Source organism: Marmota flaviventris, chromosome 5 (assembly GCF_047511675.1).
Source record: "Marmota flaviventris isolate mMarFla1 chromosome 5, mMarFla1.hap1, whole genome shotgun sequence".
Lineage (NCBI taxonomy): Eukaryota > Metazoa > Chordata > Mammalia > Rodentia > Sciuridae > Marmota > Marmota flaviventris.
Window position 1 is genome coordinate 164,317,641 of NC_092502.1, and position 14,128 is coordinate 164,331,768.

Sequence of the window (14,128 nt, forward strand, 5' to 3'; positions counted from 1 at the left end):
TCACTTCACTAGTAAAGACACACACAGACTGGAACTGAAGGGTTGGAAAACATATTCCAAGTAGATGATCCCCAAAAGTAAGCAGGAACAGCTGCTCGTTTCAGATAAAATAGACTTCAAGCCAAAAACTGTAAAAAGAGAAAAGGAAGATAAAGGGAACAATTCAACAAGAGGAAATCACAATCATAAGCACATATACAGGGACTGGGGATGTGGCTCAAGTGGTAGCGCGCTCGCCTGGCATGTGTGCGACCCGGGTTCGATCCTCAGCACCACATGCAAACAAAGATGTTGTGTTCGCTGAAAACTAAAAAATAAATATTAAAATTCTCTCTCTCTCTCTCTTTAAAAATAATAATACTATACCAATGTTAATTTCTTAAAATAAATAAATAAATAAATAAACACATATACACCCATGCTGAGACACCAAACTATAGAAAGCAGACATTATTAGATCTAGAGGGAGAGAAGGCTCCAAAGCTGTTGTGGTTGTATGACTCCTCACTTTCATCAGTGGACAGACTATCCAGATGGTTAAAACAGAAAACAAAAAACAGCGGAGCTAGACCATGGGCCAAACTGACGGAACACACGTTTACAGAGCCCTTCACCACACAGCTGCAGAACACACATTCTTCTCCTCAGTGCGTGGAACATTCTCCAGGACAGGTCATATGTTAGGCCACAAAACTAGCCTCAAATTTTCAAAAACATAAGAATCATATCATGTTATCTTCTCTGACCACAATGGGATAAAACTAGAATTCAACAAAAGGAATTTTATGAATTGCCTGAATACATGGAGATTAAACAGCATGCTGGTGAATGCATAGAGAGATTTTAAAATCTCTTGAAACAGTAAACATGGAAACAGCATAACAAAGACCTACGGGAAACAGCAGAAGCCATTCTACAAGGGGAGTCTACAGTGAGGAGCACTCACGGAAAAACAAAAGATCACAGGTAAACAGCCTGACAATCAGCACAAGGAACAGGAAAGGAAGACAAATCAAACCCTCAACAAATTAGGAATGGAAGGGACCCCTCAACATGACAAAGCGACAAATGACAACCCACAGCCACCGTCACACTGTGTGTGTCATGCAGGGGAAAAGCCGAAAGTGTTTCCGCCAAGATCTGGAACACAACAAGGGTGTCACTCACCAGTCCCACCCAACACAGTGCTAGCAGTCTGAGCAGAGCAGTCGGGCAAGAGAGGGGACACGGGCACCCACACTGGAGGGGAGGAAGTGGAATCATCCCACTGCAGATGATGCCATCTCAGGAATGAGAATCCTACACACTCCACCAAATAGTCGATCAGCAAATCAAGCTGCAGGACCCAAAATCAGCACACAAGAAACAACAGCGTTTTCAATAAGAGACTGCTCAAAGAGAAATCAAAAAGTAATCCCTCTCACAATATCACAAAATAAGCAAAACACATAGGAATGAATATTGCTAAGGAAGTAAAAGATCTCAACGGTGAAAATTATTAAGCATTAATTTTAAAAAATTATAAAGAAAACAAAAAATGGGAGGATTCCATTCTGAATTGGAAGAACTAACATTGTTGTTTTTTATACACAACCAAAAGCAACCTACAGATTCAATTCCCATCAAAGTACCAATGACATCGTTCACCCAACTAGAAAAACACTCGTGAATGCCATATGGACCTACAAGACCCAGAGTCGTCAAAGCAACCCCAAGAGAGGAGAACCAGCTGCAGGCAGCACAACCTGCCTTCAGATCACCCTCGCTAAGGTGGCTCTGGAGGCCCCCCAAGGCTCACGTGTGCAAGACCTGGTCCCTGGGCGGGAGTATACAGCGCTGGGGCTTTGGTGACCGGATCATCAGGCTCGGACCTCAGCAGTGACTCGATCCACTGATAGCTGCACGGACAACTGGAAGGTGGTGAGACTCTAAGAGGTGCAGTGTGGCTGAAGAAAGTGGTCTGGGTGTTCCCTGGAAGGGTATCTTGTCCCAGCTCTGCCTCCAGATGCAGGAGCCCAGCAGCCATCCTCCACCAAGACCTTGTGCCATGATGTCTGCTTCACTCAGTCCCAAAGCCATGGAGTCTGCTGACCATGAACTGAACGCTCTAAAATCATGAGCCCAAACAGATCTTTGCCTCCTTTAAGTAGCTTAGGTCTGGCCTCATAGTCAGAGTGATGGACAGCTCACCATCCCAGTAATACAGAGCTACGATGGCCAACTCAGCATGGTGCTGGCAGAGAAATAAGACAGACCAAAGAAGCAGAATAGGAAATTCACAAATCACTCCACATGCTTCTCTGTGGGCCGATGATCCATACAGACATTGCTCAAAAGAAGACCTATAAAAGCCAAAAGCACATGAAAAAATGTGCAGCAGTGTGGAACAGGGAAAGGCAAGTCAAGCCCCCAGAGCTATCCCCCACCCAGTAAGGAGGACCTGTCAGAAAGGCAACAATCACTGTGCAGGGAGTGGAGAGTGGGTCTTCTCGCCCCTGCTGGTGGGAGTGCAGAGCGATGTCCACCATGGAGACATAGGAGGCTCCTGCAGCTCTGCACTGGCCACCCACCGAGTGTGCTTGCAGAGGGTCCTCTCACTATGGCAAGGACCAGAACGACACGGCGGAGACGGCTGCAGAGGGTGACGGGATTGAGAAGACGAGCCGTGAACACGAGGGCACACTACACAGCCTCCAACAGGACACCACCTGTCACTGGCGCAACACGGGCTGAACCAGAGGGTGCTGTCGGTGAAAAGCCGAGCACTGAGCACCAGACGCCACGTGTCCTCTTCCACGTGTGAAAGCTGAAATGCTGCCCTCTGGGAAAGAGGCATGGTGGGCGTGGCAGAGAGCAAGCAGACCACAGGGCAGGTGGGGAGGTGGGGACTGTCCTCTTCACTCAGACAACCAGAGAGGGTTCTGGAGGAGCTGGAGCCCTGTGGCTCTGACGGCACCACAGACGTCACACTCCTGCAGGCAGGTGTACTGGTACCCATCGATAGGACAGATCTCACATGCTCAGCAGGCACCAGAAGGCCTCATGAAGGCTGGGGACGGGCAGGAGAGCTACAGGGGCCCTCTCATCAGCACACAACCCCCAGGCCCTGGAGAGCCTCCTCACACCCCACCCAGCCCTGCTCCTGCAGACCCCACACCCCCCCTCGGGATGCATGTGCATGCCACAGTCTCGAGGACCACAGCTCTGCATGCCCTCACGGCTCCCTGGGGAAGGCCTCTTCCCCTCGAGCCAGGCTGGGTGTCATCACAGTGGAGGACCCTGGTGACTTCCTCACAACTTCTCAGGCTTTTGCTCCTCCATTGGCTTATTTTATTTAGAGACAGCACCAAGTTATCAGAACAATACGAAGCAGCCAAATACCCTTCCCAGACATGCCACGGTTCTTCACAGCCAGGCCAACATCCTTCAGCAGAGGCTGGGGTTGCACCAGCCTGCTGGGCTGGCCCTGCCCCTCTGCCCTCTGCCCAGTGCTCCTGGCTGTCATGAACTCCAGGACACTCTGCAGACTGCTCGCAATCACCCCAGAAGGTCATGCAGTGGCACAGTGTGGACATCCACTCTGGCAGGGTGAAGTGAGACCCCAGAACAACGAATGCTGGGTTTCCCCTTGGTGATTAAGGCCATTAACAGACACTTTGTTCATGACGACCAAAGATCTCATTTCTCACCCACTTTCACCACTAATCTCAGCACCTGTGCATGATTTTGCCTGAGTTTCACTGCAGGGGTCAACAAGTGACCAGCTCAAGTGACCTCTCCTCTCTAACATCCTCTCTCCTGGATTTGTTCATTGGCAGTGCACTGTGAGGAGGAGCTCCTGGTCATTCTACGTTCGTTTGTGTCAGTGTGGACTGACGGAGTCCCAACTTATTTACTGGGTTGTCAGCCATTGCTACTGTGATTCACTGTGATTCCGGAGTCCACCCTGGCCTGACAGTGGCCCCTTCACAATGACACTCTACCACTCTGAGTCCACCTGGCCCTCTGGTGAATGCACTTCTGAGGTCATCTTGTATTTTCCCAATCCATCTTTGGTAGGAGCCCAAAAGCTCTTGTTGCTTTTACTAGTGTGGGGTCTTTAGAAAGGAAGATCTGCATGTGTGGTAGTCAGCTTTGTTGCTGTGAGCAGAAGTCTGGACAAAAACAACTTAGCCGAGGAAAAGTTTATTTGTGGCTCACGGTTTCAGAGGTTCAGTCCATGGTCAGCCACCTCCATAGCAGAACATCGTGGTGGAAGGGTGTGGTGAAGGAAAGCAGCTCAGGACATGGCGGCCAGGAAGCAGAGAGAGAAAGAGAGAGATGGTGAGAGAGAGAGAGATGTGCCAAGGACAAAATATAAGCCCCACAGGCATGTCCCCTGTGACCTACGTTCTCCAGCCACACCCTGCCTGCCTTTAGATATCACCCAGTTAATCCATGCAAGTGGATTAATCCACTGATTCGGTTACAGCTCTCATGATCTAGTCATTTCATTTCTGAATATTCCTGAATATTTCAATTCTGAGTATTCATTTCTGAATATTCTCTCACATGAGCTTCTGGGGGACACTTCATATCCAAGTCATAACAGGATGTCAGGTGTGTTCACTGCTCCTGGGGTGTCACTCTCCCCAGGCCCCTCAGTAGACAGGTGTGAATCATACACTCTTTATATACATATGCATGTCTCCATCTCTCTGTATACTGCATTTCTCTGTACACTATATTTTCAGTATACACTGAAAATCCTGAGTTCACACCAGTACCTCCAATTCTAATTCAAAACTGCAGATTCAGTACACAGTGAAATTATTTCCCCTTATATATTGTGTGGAGATTTCTCTGGAGAGACTTAAACTAATGACTCACTCTCTTTAATGGTATCATGACTATTCAGGTTTTCTGTTTCATCTTGAATCAGTTTTAGGAAGCTTTGTTTCCTAGGAATTTTTCATTTGTCTTCAAATTTATTAGCATTTATTTGTTCCTAACAGCCTGAAGTTATCTTTCAAATCTACACAGATGCATCTATATTCCTAATACTGTATATATATTGCTTTATATATTATTGTGTGTATATTCTTTGTGTTCCTAATACTGTTTTTTGTTTGTTTGTTTGTTTTGTGGTGCTGGGGATTGAACCTAGGGCCTTGTGCATGTGAGGCCAGCCCTCCATCAACTGTGCTTATCCCCAAGCCCCCTAATACTGGTCACTTTTTTCCTTGATCAATCTCACCAGAATTTATAAAGTTGATCATTTTAATGTTCTAATGTTTTTCTATTTCAATCAACATATTATTTTGTATTATTTCCTTTCTTTGGCTCTATTTTATCATACTGTTCCTTACCAAAACTAATTGAGCTGAGTATTATAGCACAAGCCTGTGATCCCAGTGATCAGGAAGCTGAGGCAGGAGGATTACAAATTTAAAACCAGCCTCAGCAACTTAGCCAGGCCCTAAGCAACTTAGTGTCTCAAATTAAAAATTAAAAAGGTCTGGGGATGTGGCGCAGTGGTAAAGTGACCCTGAGTTCAATTCCTGTTACCACCCCCACAAAGTCACAGTCATAAAGAAATCATGGTGGGACCTCAAATGCAAAATAAGCTGGGATGACAGGGCTGTGCCATGGTGCCCAGCTTGATTGTGACTTTTGAAACTTATTAAGATTTGTTTTATTGGCCAAAATGGTTCAATGCACTTAGAAAATTCATTTATAAATTTGTTTTGGGATATATATATATATAATTTTGTTTTGGGATATAGCCATTATATTTTTTGCATTTGTCAAATCTATAATTTTTATTCTTTATATGTCTTACTAAATATGAGCTATTTGTAATCTTTCTAATGATGAATTTATGTATTCTTTTTTATAGTTCTGTCAATGTTTGCTTGATACATTTTGAGATATTAGAAGTGTACTAATTTAGAATTATTTTATCCACTTGATGAGATTAACTGTTTAATAATTATGTTGAAAAATCTCTCCCGTCAGCTCTAACTCCAATAAACATTTTAGACCAAAATCAATGTTTTGAAAGAAGCATACTCTCATCAGACTTCTTGCAGTACCTTTCCTGTCATTTATTTCTGCCCTTCCTGCACCCTGGAGTATCAGATGGGCTTTCTGTGAACAGCGTGTGTGATCTACGCCAACGATCTCTACCTTTTACATGGCAGGCTTAGTCCATTCACGTTTATTGTTGTGCTGCCTATCTGTTCCACCCCTGTAGTGCTTTTCCCCTACTTTCTTGTCTTTTCCTTCGGACCACATTATCTCCTTCTCATTTTTTCCTTTCCATTAGTTTGAAAATTAAAGTCCACTTCCATATGGAAGTTAGAGAATCAGCCTCCAGGGTCAATACCAGGACCTGAGAATGCTCTGACCTGAATCGCCATCCTCAGAGCCACACACCATATGGCCACACCTTTATTCCTGTTCTGCTCTCACTATGTTGTTGCTACAGCTTTGCACAGTTGGGTTCAGGTTGCTTCTCTCCGAGTGACCACCTTGCCACTCCTTGTCACTTGTGCATCACAAATCCTCACCTGGAACTCCCGTCCTTCTGCCTGAGGTACACCCTGATATTCCTTCTAAGCTCTCTCTGTGTTCTCAGCTTCCTTGTTTTTAATCTCTGAGTACGCCTTAATTTCTTGCCAGCTCATCCATCAATGTTGAAAGGGTTAGCCTGCTTTATCTTGCATTTTTGGCTGCCGTCAGCAGAAGGATGAATTGGTTGCTTGCTGGAAATGGAAGAGATGAGACTTTTGAATCCCAGGGGGGCAAGGACTGTGCATTTAAGTCCACATGCATGAAGAAGAAGGGGTTCTTTTAGTATGAGTCTTAGCAGAGGCCCCAGGACAGCAGATACCACTCTCCCAAAGAAAGTTGGGCAGAGGAGGCACATCCAGAGTGAACAGGAGGGTGTCCTCAGAGGATCCTGTGAGTCACTCCCCCTCCTGCACTATGAGAGCAGCAGCTTCTCCCCAGGCCGCTCAGTGGTCTGTCTCCTAGGGCTGGTGAGGGCCCCGAGGCCACCACCCCTCTGACGCTGATCCAAGGGGCAAATGTGCCTGGAGCTCTCCACGGGCACGGGCTGCAGGTGGGGATCCTGCCACCTTGGCAGCTGGAAGGCACAGCCCTGGACCTGGTAGGCCACACTGCGGCTCCCTAGGCTGGGGGTCCAAATGCTGCCCGAGGTGCCTGGAGATGACACCAAGGGCCAGGCTAAGGAGGGAAATGCCAGGGACCAACTGCAGGGTGCCACCCACACCAGGCTGTACAGAGACACGTGGTGGTCTCCCACGTGCCCAAGACACCTGAGAGCCCCCTGGGTCCCACTCACAGCCACGCCAGCCTCATGGGACGGTTCCTGGCCTGTTTCCTCTCCTGCTGCTCCCACCCAGGAACTACAGCTACCAGTGCAGGGGACGAGGGATAAGCAGTCTACCTGGCTCCCAGTATCCTACCCACAGCAGCCCCATGGCCTCACCTGAGACAGCTCAATTTTTAACATGTCACTAGACCGACCCTTATGCTCAAGTAGCCTGCCGGGGCCACCTGACCAAAGGTGCTGTACATCTGCTGGAAGGTTGGTGATGCCTGGGGGTGTCTGGACACTCCCAGGCTGGGAGAACCAGCCACGGAGCAGACTGCTGGGCAGTGCCAGGGAAGCACAGACTTGAGGCCAGCTCCTCCCTGGGTCCTGGGGAGAGCCAGCTCCGCAAGGAGGGAAGGAACAAGTCTCTCTCTCCAGGGCCAGGCTCACCTCCTGGAAGCAGCTGGGAGAGGAAGGAAAACAAGACCAGCCCAGGAGACCACCAAGAGCACCCCACGACGACCACGGTGCAGGGTCCACTCCAGCCCAGGAGCTGCCGCACCTCACCTCCCTCCAGCACCCACTCCAGGCCAGCTGTCTAGACATCAGCCTAGATGGGACCTGAGGAGGCTCCTTCCGGCAATGCTCCCTCCAGCTGAGAGCCAAGCAGGGGAACTCAGGCTACAGGAGGCCAGGCGCGCCCAGGAGGACTCCCCTACTCGCACCGCAGGCCCAGTGACCAGCCCCAGCCCTGCCACCAGAGCAACAGGGAGCACCTGTGTCCTGTTGTCCATCCTGCTCCTGCCGTCCACGCGGGCAGTGTCTGCTGGTGCAACCAGCTCCCCTGGGTCCTACTGGGACACTTAGGGCTGTGGTCCACACCCACAGGGGCCTTAGCAAATGGCTGGGCATGAGTAGGCCAGGAACTTTCCAAATCTTCAAGGTCTGGTTCCGTTTAGCGATTCCTACCATGTGTCTCCCCTCACACGTTTTACCATAGCAGAGGCATCAGTCCCCAACACCCTGCTGAGGACACTCGGCTGAAGATCCAGCCTCATCCCGTGCAGGTTCTACTGCCCAAGCACGAACACCATGAAGCAAGCTCTGTCACTTTCTGAGGAGTGTGCCCTCCCCTCTGGTCCCCAGCCATGCACCCATTCTGAGTCCTCACCAGAATCACGGCTCATGCTGCATCTGACCTCCCTGCTGTGGTGAGGGCAGGTGATCTCTAGCACCACGGGGGCCAGCTGCGACCTTCCCAGAGCTGCCTCCAGCAGCCAGTCTTCCACCGCAGCCCGACAGCCTCCCAGCACACACCTGGTGCTCCTGCCGCCGCCCCCAGTTCAGTGCCCAGATCTTAGACTGCGCAGGCTGCTTGTAACACAACGCCACCACCCAGACCCAGGGCTGGAGGCACCGCAGAGGCACCCTGATCTGGGTGTTGGCGACGGCTGCCTTCAAGGGTGGTGCTCCTCTGTGGTGCGCACGCCTGGCGAGCCTCGGGTCTGTCTCCTCCCATGAGGTGAAAATCCCCCCCAGGGCCTTATTTGATCTGAACGGCTTCCTGAGAGACCTCATCTCCAAATGCCACCAGGCGGCTCCGGAACCTGGGCTGGGGACCCAGCGCACAGTCCATGACGAAGATGGATTGTCGGGAGAGGGGTGACTGCTACAGTGAGATGAGTCTCACTGTGCTGCCCGGGCTGGTCTGGAACTCCTGGGCAAGGAGTCCTCCGCCTCAGCCTTCCGTGAGCAGGAAGCGCCACCACACTGGGCTGAGAAGGACCACGCTGTCGGGAGAGCTGAGATCAGTGTCTCAGTTTAAAGCTGCTGCTTCCATCCACGGCCTGAAACCTCGTGCTGGTCTCAAGCACTTGCTCAGGCACATCCCTGAACTCAGGGCCCAGGACACACCTTCCTGGTGTCAGGGACCTTCTGTCCCAGGGTCACAGTGCAGCAGACATGCCCGCACAGACCGGGTGAGTGCAGACCATGGGGACCCCAGGCAGGAGCTCCAGGAGGGGCCCAGGCATGGGTGCCGCAGGCTGAACCCGGAGCAGCGGCCCTTCCCAGAGCCGCCTCCAGCAGCCACACCCCCACGGCAGCCCCCACGGCAGCCCCCAGGCCTCCCAGCACACACCCGAGACTCCACCACGTCTCCAGGTCCTCCCGGGTCCCGGCTGAGCCTCCCCTTCTGCTGGCTGCTCCGGGCGGTTCTCTCTCTGGCCAGTATCTCCACAGAATGTACCTCTGATCGATGCCCCTGTCCTCCTGAGTCATCTAGAGGATGCCGTCCCCATGGCAGGCCTGGGGCCTCTCAGGTCCTCCCAGTCAGTGCCCAGGGCCATAGGTCCCACTTCCAGCTCAGGCCTGGAAGGGGCCCAGCTCTGCTCCTGCCCCAGGACAGGATGTGACCGCCTCCTCCACATCACCTCCCCCACTGTTGTCTTCACCCTGAATTTCCCCTTCTGTGGATGATGAAGTTTACAAGGGTGGAAAATCCCAGCCTGACAGTTGCCCACAGAAGGCGGCAGCAGCACAGGGTTGTGCAACTTGAAAGTGCTCTATAAGAAACCAAGTAAATAAAAACAAAAGCTCTCAGCCTGTGCCCACGCGTTGTCACAGCTCCAGGTTGTCTTTACCCTCCGAGGCTGGAACTTTCCAGGTCAAGTCCTTCCCAAAGGTGACTTTTCATAAAGTCTTAATGAAATTAGCCTGTCCACTTCTCAGTCAGGAAGCACAGATGAAGATCCAATCTCTGCAGCTTGACTCTCTTGTAAGCACACACTGCACACGAATTCAGGAGAGTCTCGAAATTTACCAGTCCCCTTCAAGTCTGCCCTCCAGATCTGTTCAAGTGGAGTCCTTCTTATTAATGAACCTCGTGAGGGGACCAGGCAGGATCATGTGCAGGATCCTTGGTGGAGACTGGATGGCGGAGGAACCAAGGCGGGCATAAACTGAGCTAATGGTAAGAGTGGCAAGGCTCCTACGAAGCCTGTGTCCGCAAGGATGGGCTTTCTCAGCACAGTCCACGCACAGCGACCCAGGATTCCTGCAGTTCACGTCACGAGCTCTGGAGCTAGGTGTGAGTCAGGGATTCATTTTGTCTGTTCGCTCAGTGTGGAGGTTCAGGGGGGACCAGCCAGAGGCAGCAGAACTGGGGCTCTTTTCATCCATCCAGCGAGGAAGCCCAATCTGAGCCAGAGGTTGAGTCTGTGTGTGTCAGTGCCAGGAAGGTGAAGTGACCACACCTCAAGCTGCCCAGACACGGAGGCTGCCCCTCCTGTCCTTGATGTTTGCTAACTATCCCCATGGCATCTGGGATTCACTTAGCCCATTTGGCTTATTTATTTTCATATATACATTTTTTAGCACTTCTGTGGAATGAACCCTCTACCACTGACCTACACACCCAGCCCTTTTTATTTTATTTTGAGACAGGGTCTCACTACATTGCCTAGGCTGGCCTTGAACTTGCAGCCCTCCTGCTTCAGCCTCCTGAGTCTCTGGGATCACAGGTGTGCCCCACTGTGCCCAGCTCACATGGTTCATTAATAAAAAGGAGCTCCAAGGAGAGCGGATCTGATCTGGAGGGCAGAGTCCACTCCAGCTGCCCACAGGTGGCAAGGTCAGACGACACACACACCCTTCTGTACACACAGACCCTCCTGGAGAAGATGTGCAAACTGTGGGCACTGACCCGGCCGCAGGCAACCCAGGCAGAGCTGGGTGGGAGGAACCTGGTCTGGGTGGAGAAACGGTAAAGCCAGGGCATTTCCACAAGAAATTGGAAACCCAGAGAAGAACCACAGTGTGCCGTCACCTTTCCACTTGGGACAAGCTCTGCAAGTGCCTTGGGACACAGTTCCTGTGGGGATTGGGGTGAGGGTAAGAGGACTGGGCAGAGGACCACAGAAGACCAGAGCAGGACAGCTGCCTCAGATGTCAGTGCTGAGCCTTCCTCTCCATGTTCCTCTCCATGCCCCACAGCATCCACGGCCCCACCCACCCTGCCTAATGCAAACCCGTAGGCACAGAGCAGAGGCTGCCGGAGCCTCCCCAAACCCTCCCGCAGCATAAAGCCCCCAGTCCACACGTGTAGTCTTCTCGAGGCCATCTGAGATCCCGGCCCAGGACCACCCAGAGCTGGAAGTCTAAGAAAGCAGGAGGGCAAGACAGAACCTGGCCATCACCTACGTCATATGCTAAGGAGAAACTAGGTACAGTTCTAAGTATGACAGAAAGCAGAAGCCTGGTGGACAGAGATGGACAGAACAAAGGCCCAACCCGCTGGGGAAGGGCACTAACCCTGCCGCCCAGGGTGCCTGGAGCCAGTGCAGCTGGGGAGGGGCCTGACCTGGACTGTGGGTGAGGTGGGGTACACCCCAGCAGCTGCAGCACCCACAGGGCCCAGGGCAGGGGGCCAGACCTGGAGTGTGGACAGGGGTATGCACCCCAGCAGCTGTAGCATCCACAGTGCCCAGGGCAGGGAGCCTGACCTGGAGTGTAGACAGGGGTATGCACCCCAGCAGCTGTAGCAGCCACAGTGCCCAGGGCAGGGAGCCTGACCTGGAGTGTAGACAGGGGTATGCACCCCAGCAGCTGTAGCAGCCACAGTGCCCAGGGCAGGGGGTCTGACCTGGAGTGTAGACAGGGGGTATGCACCCCAGCAGCTGCAGCACCCACGGTGCCCAGGGCAAATCACACAATTAACAGTAGACACCTACCTCTGACCATGGCTGAGCCTGCTCCTTCATAAAGTAGACCCCTTGCCCCTCTGGAGTCCCTGGTGTGGGAGCCCAGGGCTAGGTCTATCCAGGCCTCCTCAGAGCTACCCTGGCTCCCAGTGCTCAGTGCACCTAGGGCCGTCCTATCAAGGTGGTGGAAAGGCCCTGCCTAGGAGTGTGGAGGAGCAGCCAGCGCCCTGTAACCTGGCCCCAGAGAAAGCCTATGGCCTGAGCATGGGCTGAGCAAGGCAGTCTGGGGAGGCGGGAGGAGGAGATGCACATGCACCGCACACCACACTCTCCCGGTCACAGTTGGGCCCAGGTGAGACCCATTGCACTCAGGTGGACACAGGTGGGGTCAGATGAGGTCCAGGTGGCTGCGGTGAGTCCTACCTTGGAAGAAGCTCTTCACCCTCAAGTAGCTCACACTGAGGCGCAGGACAGAGAGCTTATCCAGCTTGGCGATGATGTCGGGGGGAAAGGGCAGCAGGCTGGCCAGGTGGTCCAGCTCTGCATTCAGGCGGTCCCGGTGCCTCTTGGAAGGGTTTGACTTCTCGGCCCCCAGGGCAGGCCTCCTGTGGGAAAAAGACCACATTAGGCAGGAGCCTCTGGCCTCAGGGGCGGGAAACCTGGTCTCTGGAATTGCCTTGCTAGGAACATGAGCAGAGGAGCCGCAAGTGCTGACGAGAACTGAAACCCCTTCCTGAAGACGCACAGGAAGCCAGTGCCCAACGCCTCAGGCTGCAGCTTGGGGACAAAGACCAGCGCAGGGCTGGGGTCGTAGCTCAGTGGCAGAGCGCTTGCCTCGCACATGTGAGGCACTGGGTTTGATCCTCAGCACCACATAAAAAGTAAGTAAATAAAATAAAGGTCTGGTGTCCATCTACAATTAAAATATTAAAAAAAAAAAAAGACCAGCTGCAGAGGACAGGAGGGTCACATGCTCTTCACCTCCCTGTGCCACAGCCCAGCAGGACAAGGACGCCTGGCCCAGGCTGGTGCATGGAAACCCTGTGTTCACGCCACCTCCTGCAGGGGTCCCTGTTGCCTGACAAGGCTGATGCATTCCAGGAGAAAGGGAGTCCCCCCAGGTGGTGAGCCCAGACCCACCCCTGGGCATCTCTAACCACCTTGGGCGCGCTCCTCGGCAGCACCAGAGGTCTGTGCTCACAGGGACTGCCCCACCTGGGAAGAACCAGCACGTAACACCCTCGGGACAGCCATGTGGCCAGATACCACTGGCCGTCAGAAGGACAACGATCCCAGACCCACCGCACCAGCAGAGGAGCCCAACGCACAACACACGATCCCATCTGCACAACATGCCAGGAAATGCAAACTCATCCACAGCAGCAGGAAGCCGCCCAGAGGCTGCTTGGGGCAGAGGTGGAGGGGTCCCCAAGGGGCACCGGGAAACCTGGAGTGATGGAAATGTTCGTGATCTTGATTCGAAAATGGCTTCGTCAGCAAGGCTCCGTCAGCCCATTCACTTCACCCGCTGAACTGAAACGTGTGCCTCAGTCACATCCCAGTGAAGAGGGAAGCAGCAACTTCCAGGCTGCTCCGAGCTTCGACACTGTCCCCGGGGAGGCTCAGCCACCCCAGAGGACGGGAGGTGGAGGGAGGAGCACGCTACCAGTCGTTGCGACGGAGAATCACATGGCCCCCCAGGGCCAGTGCTCCCTGCACCCTGTGCCTGGGGGTGCTCAGGAGCTGCTGTGGCCCCGTGCCAGTGCCCAGGAATCTCCACACGTCCCTCTGTGGCTGTGTGCCAGCCCGACACTCCACACCTCACCACCTGCCCCTTCCGGGAGGAGACGGCACAGGCAGACCTGAGCCCACCCACGTGCAGACCAGGATGCCAGGCCACACCTAGCCACAGCCCTCAGCCCTGGCAAGGAGGCCAGAGCCCCTGCAGATGTGGCAGCCAGCACCAGCAGGGGCTGCAGGAGGGGCTCTCTGGACGCCAACGACAGAGCCAAGTGCAGCTCTTTCCCAGAATCGGTCTCCCACAGGATGGACCCAGCCACCTTCACGGGGACGCCCACCCCAGAGCAGCTGGCCTCAGCCTCCTCGC

The 14,128-nt window shown here is 53.0% G+C and overlaps 1 protein-coding gene across 1 annotated transcript in view; it reads right to left on the reverse strand.

Moving 5' to 3' along the window:
• The window catches only part of Ahrr (aryl hydrocarbon receptor repressor), an 81,073-nt gene that overhangs the window by 57,147 nt on the left and 9,798 nt on the right, over nt 1–14,128 (reverse strand). The window contains exon 2 of the mRNA XM_027943920.2: nt 12,445–12,626. Within this exon, the coding sequence (XP_027799721.2) occupies nt 12,445–12,626 (182 nt within the window). The remainder of the gene's footprint in view (nt 1–12,444; nt 12,627–14,128) is intronic.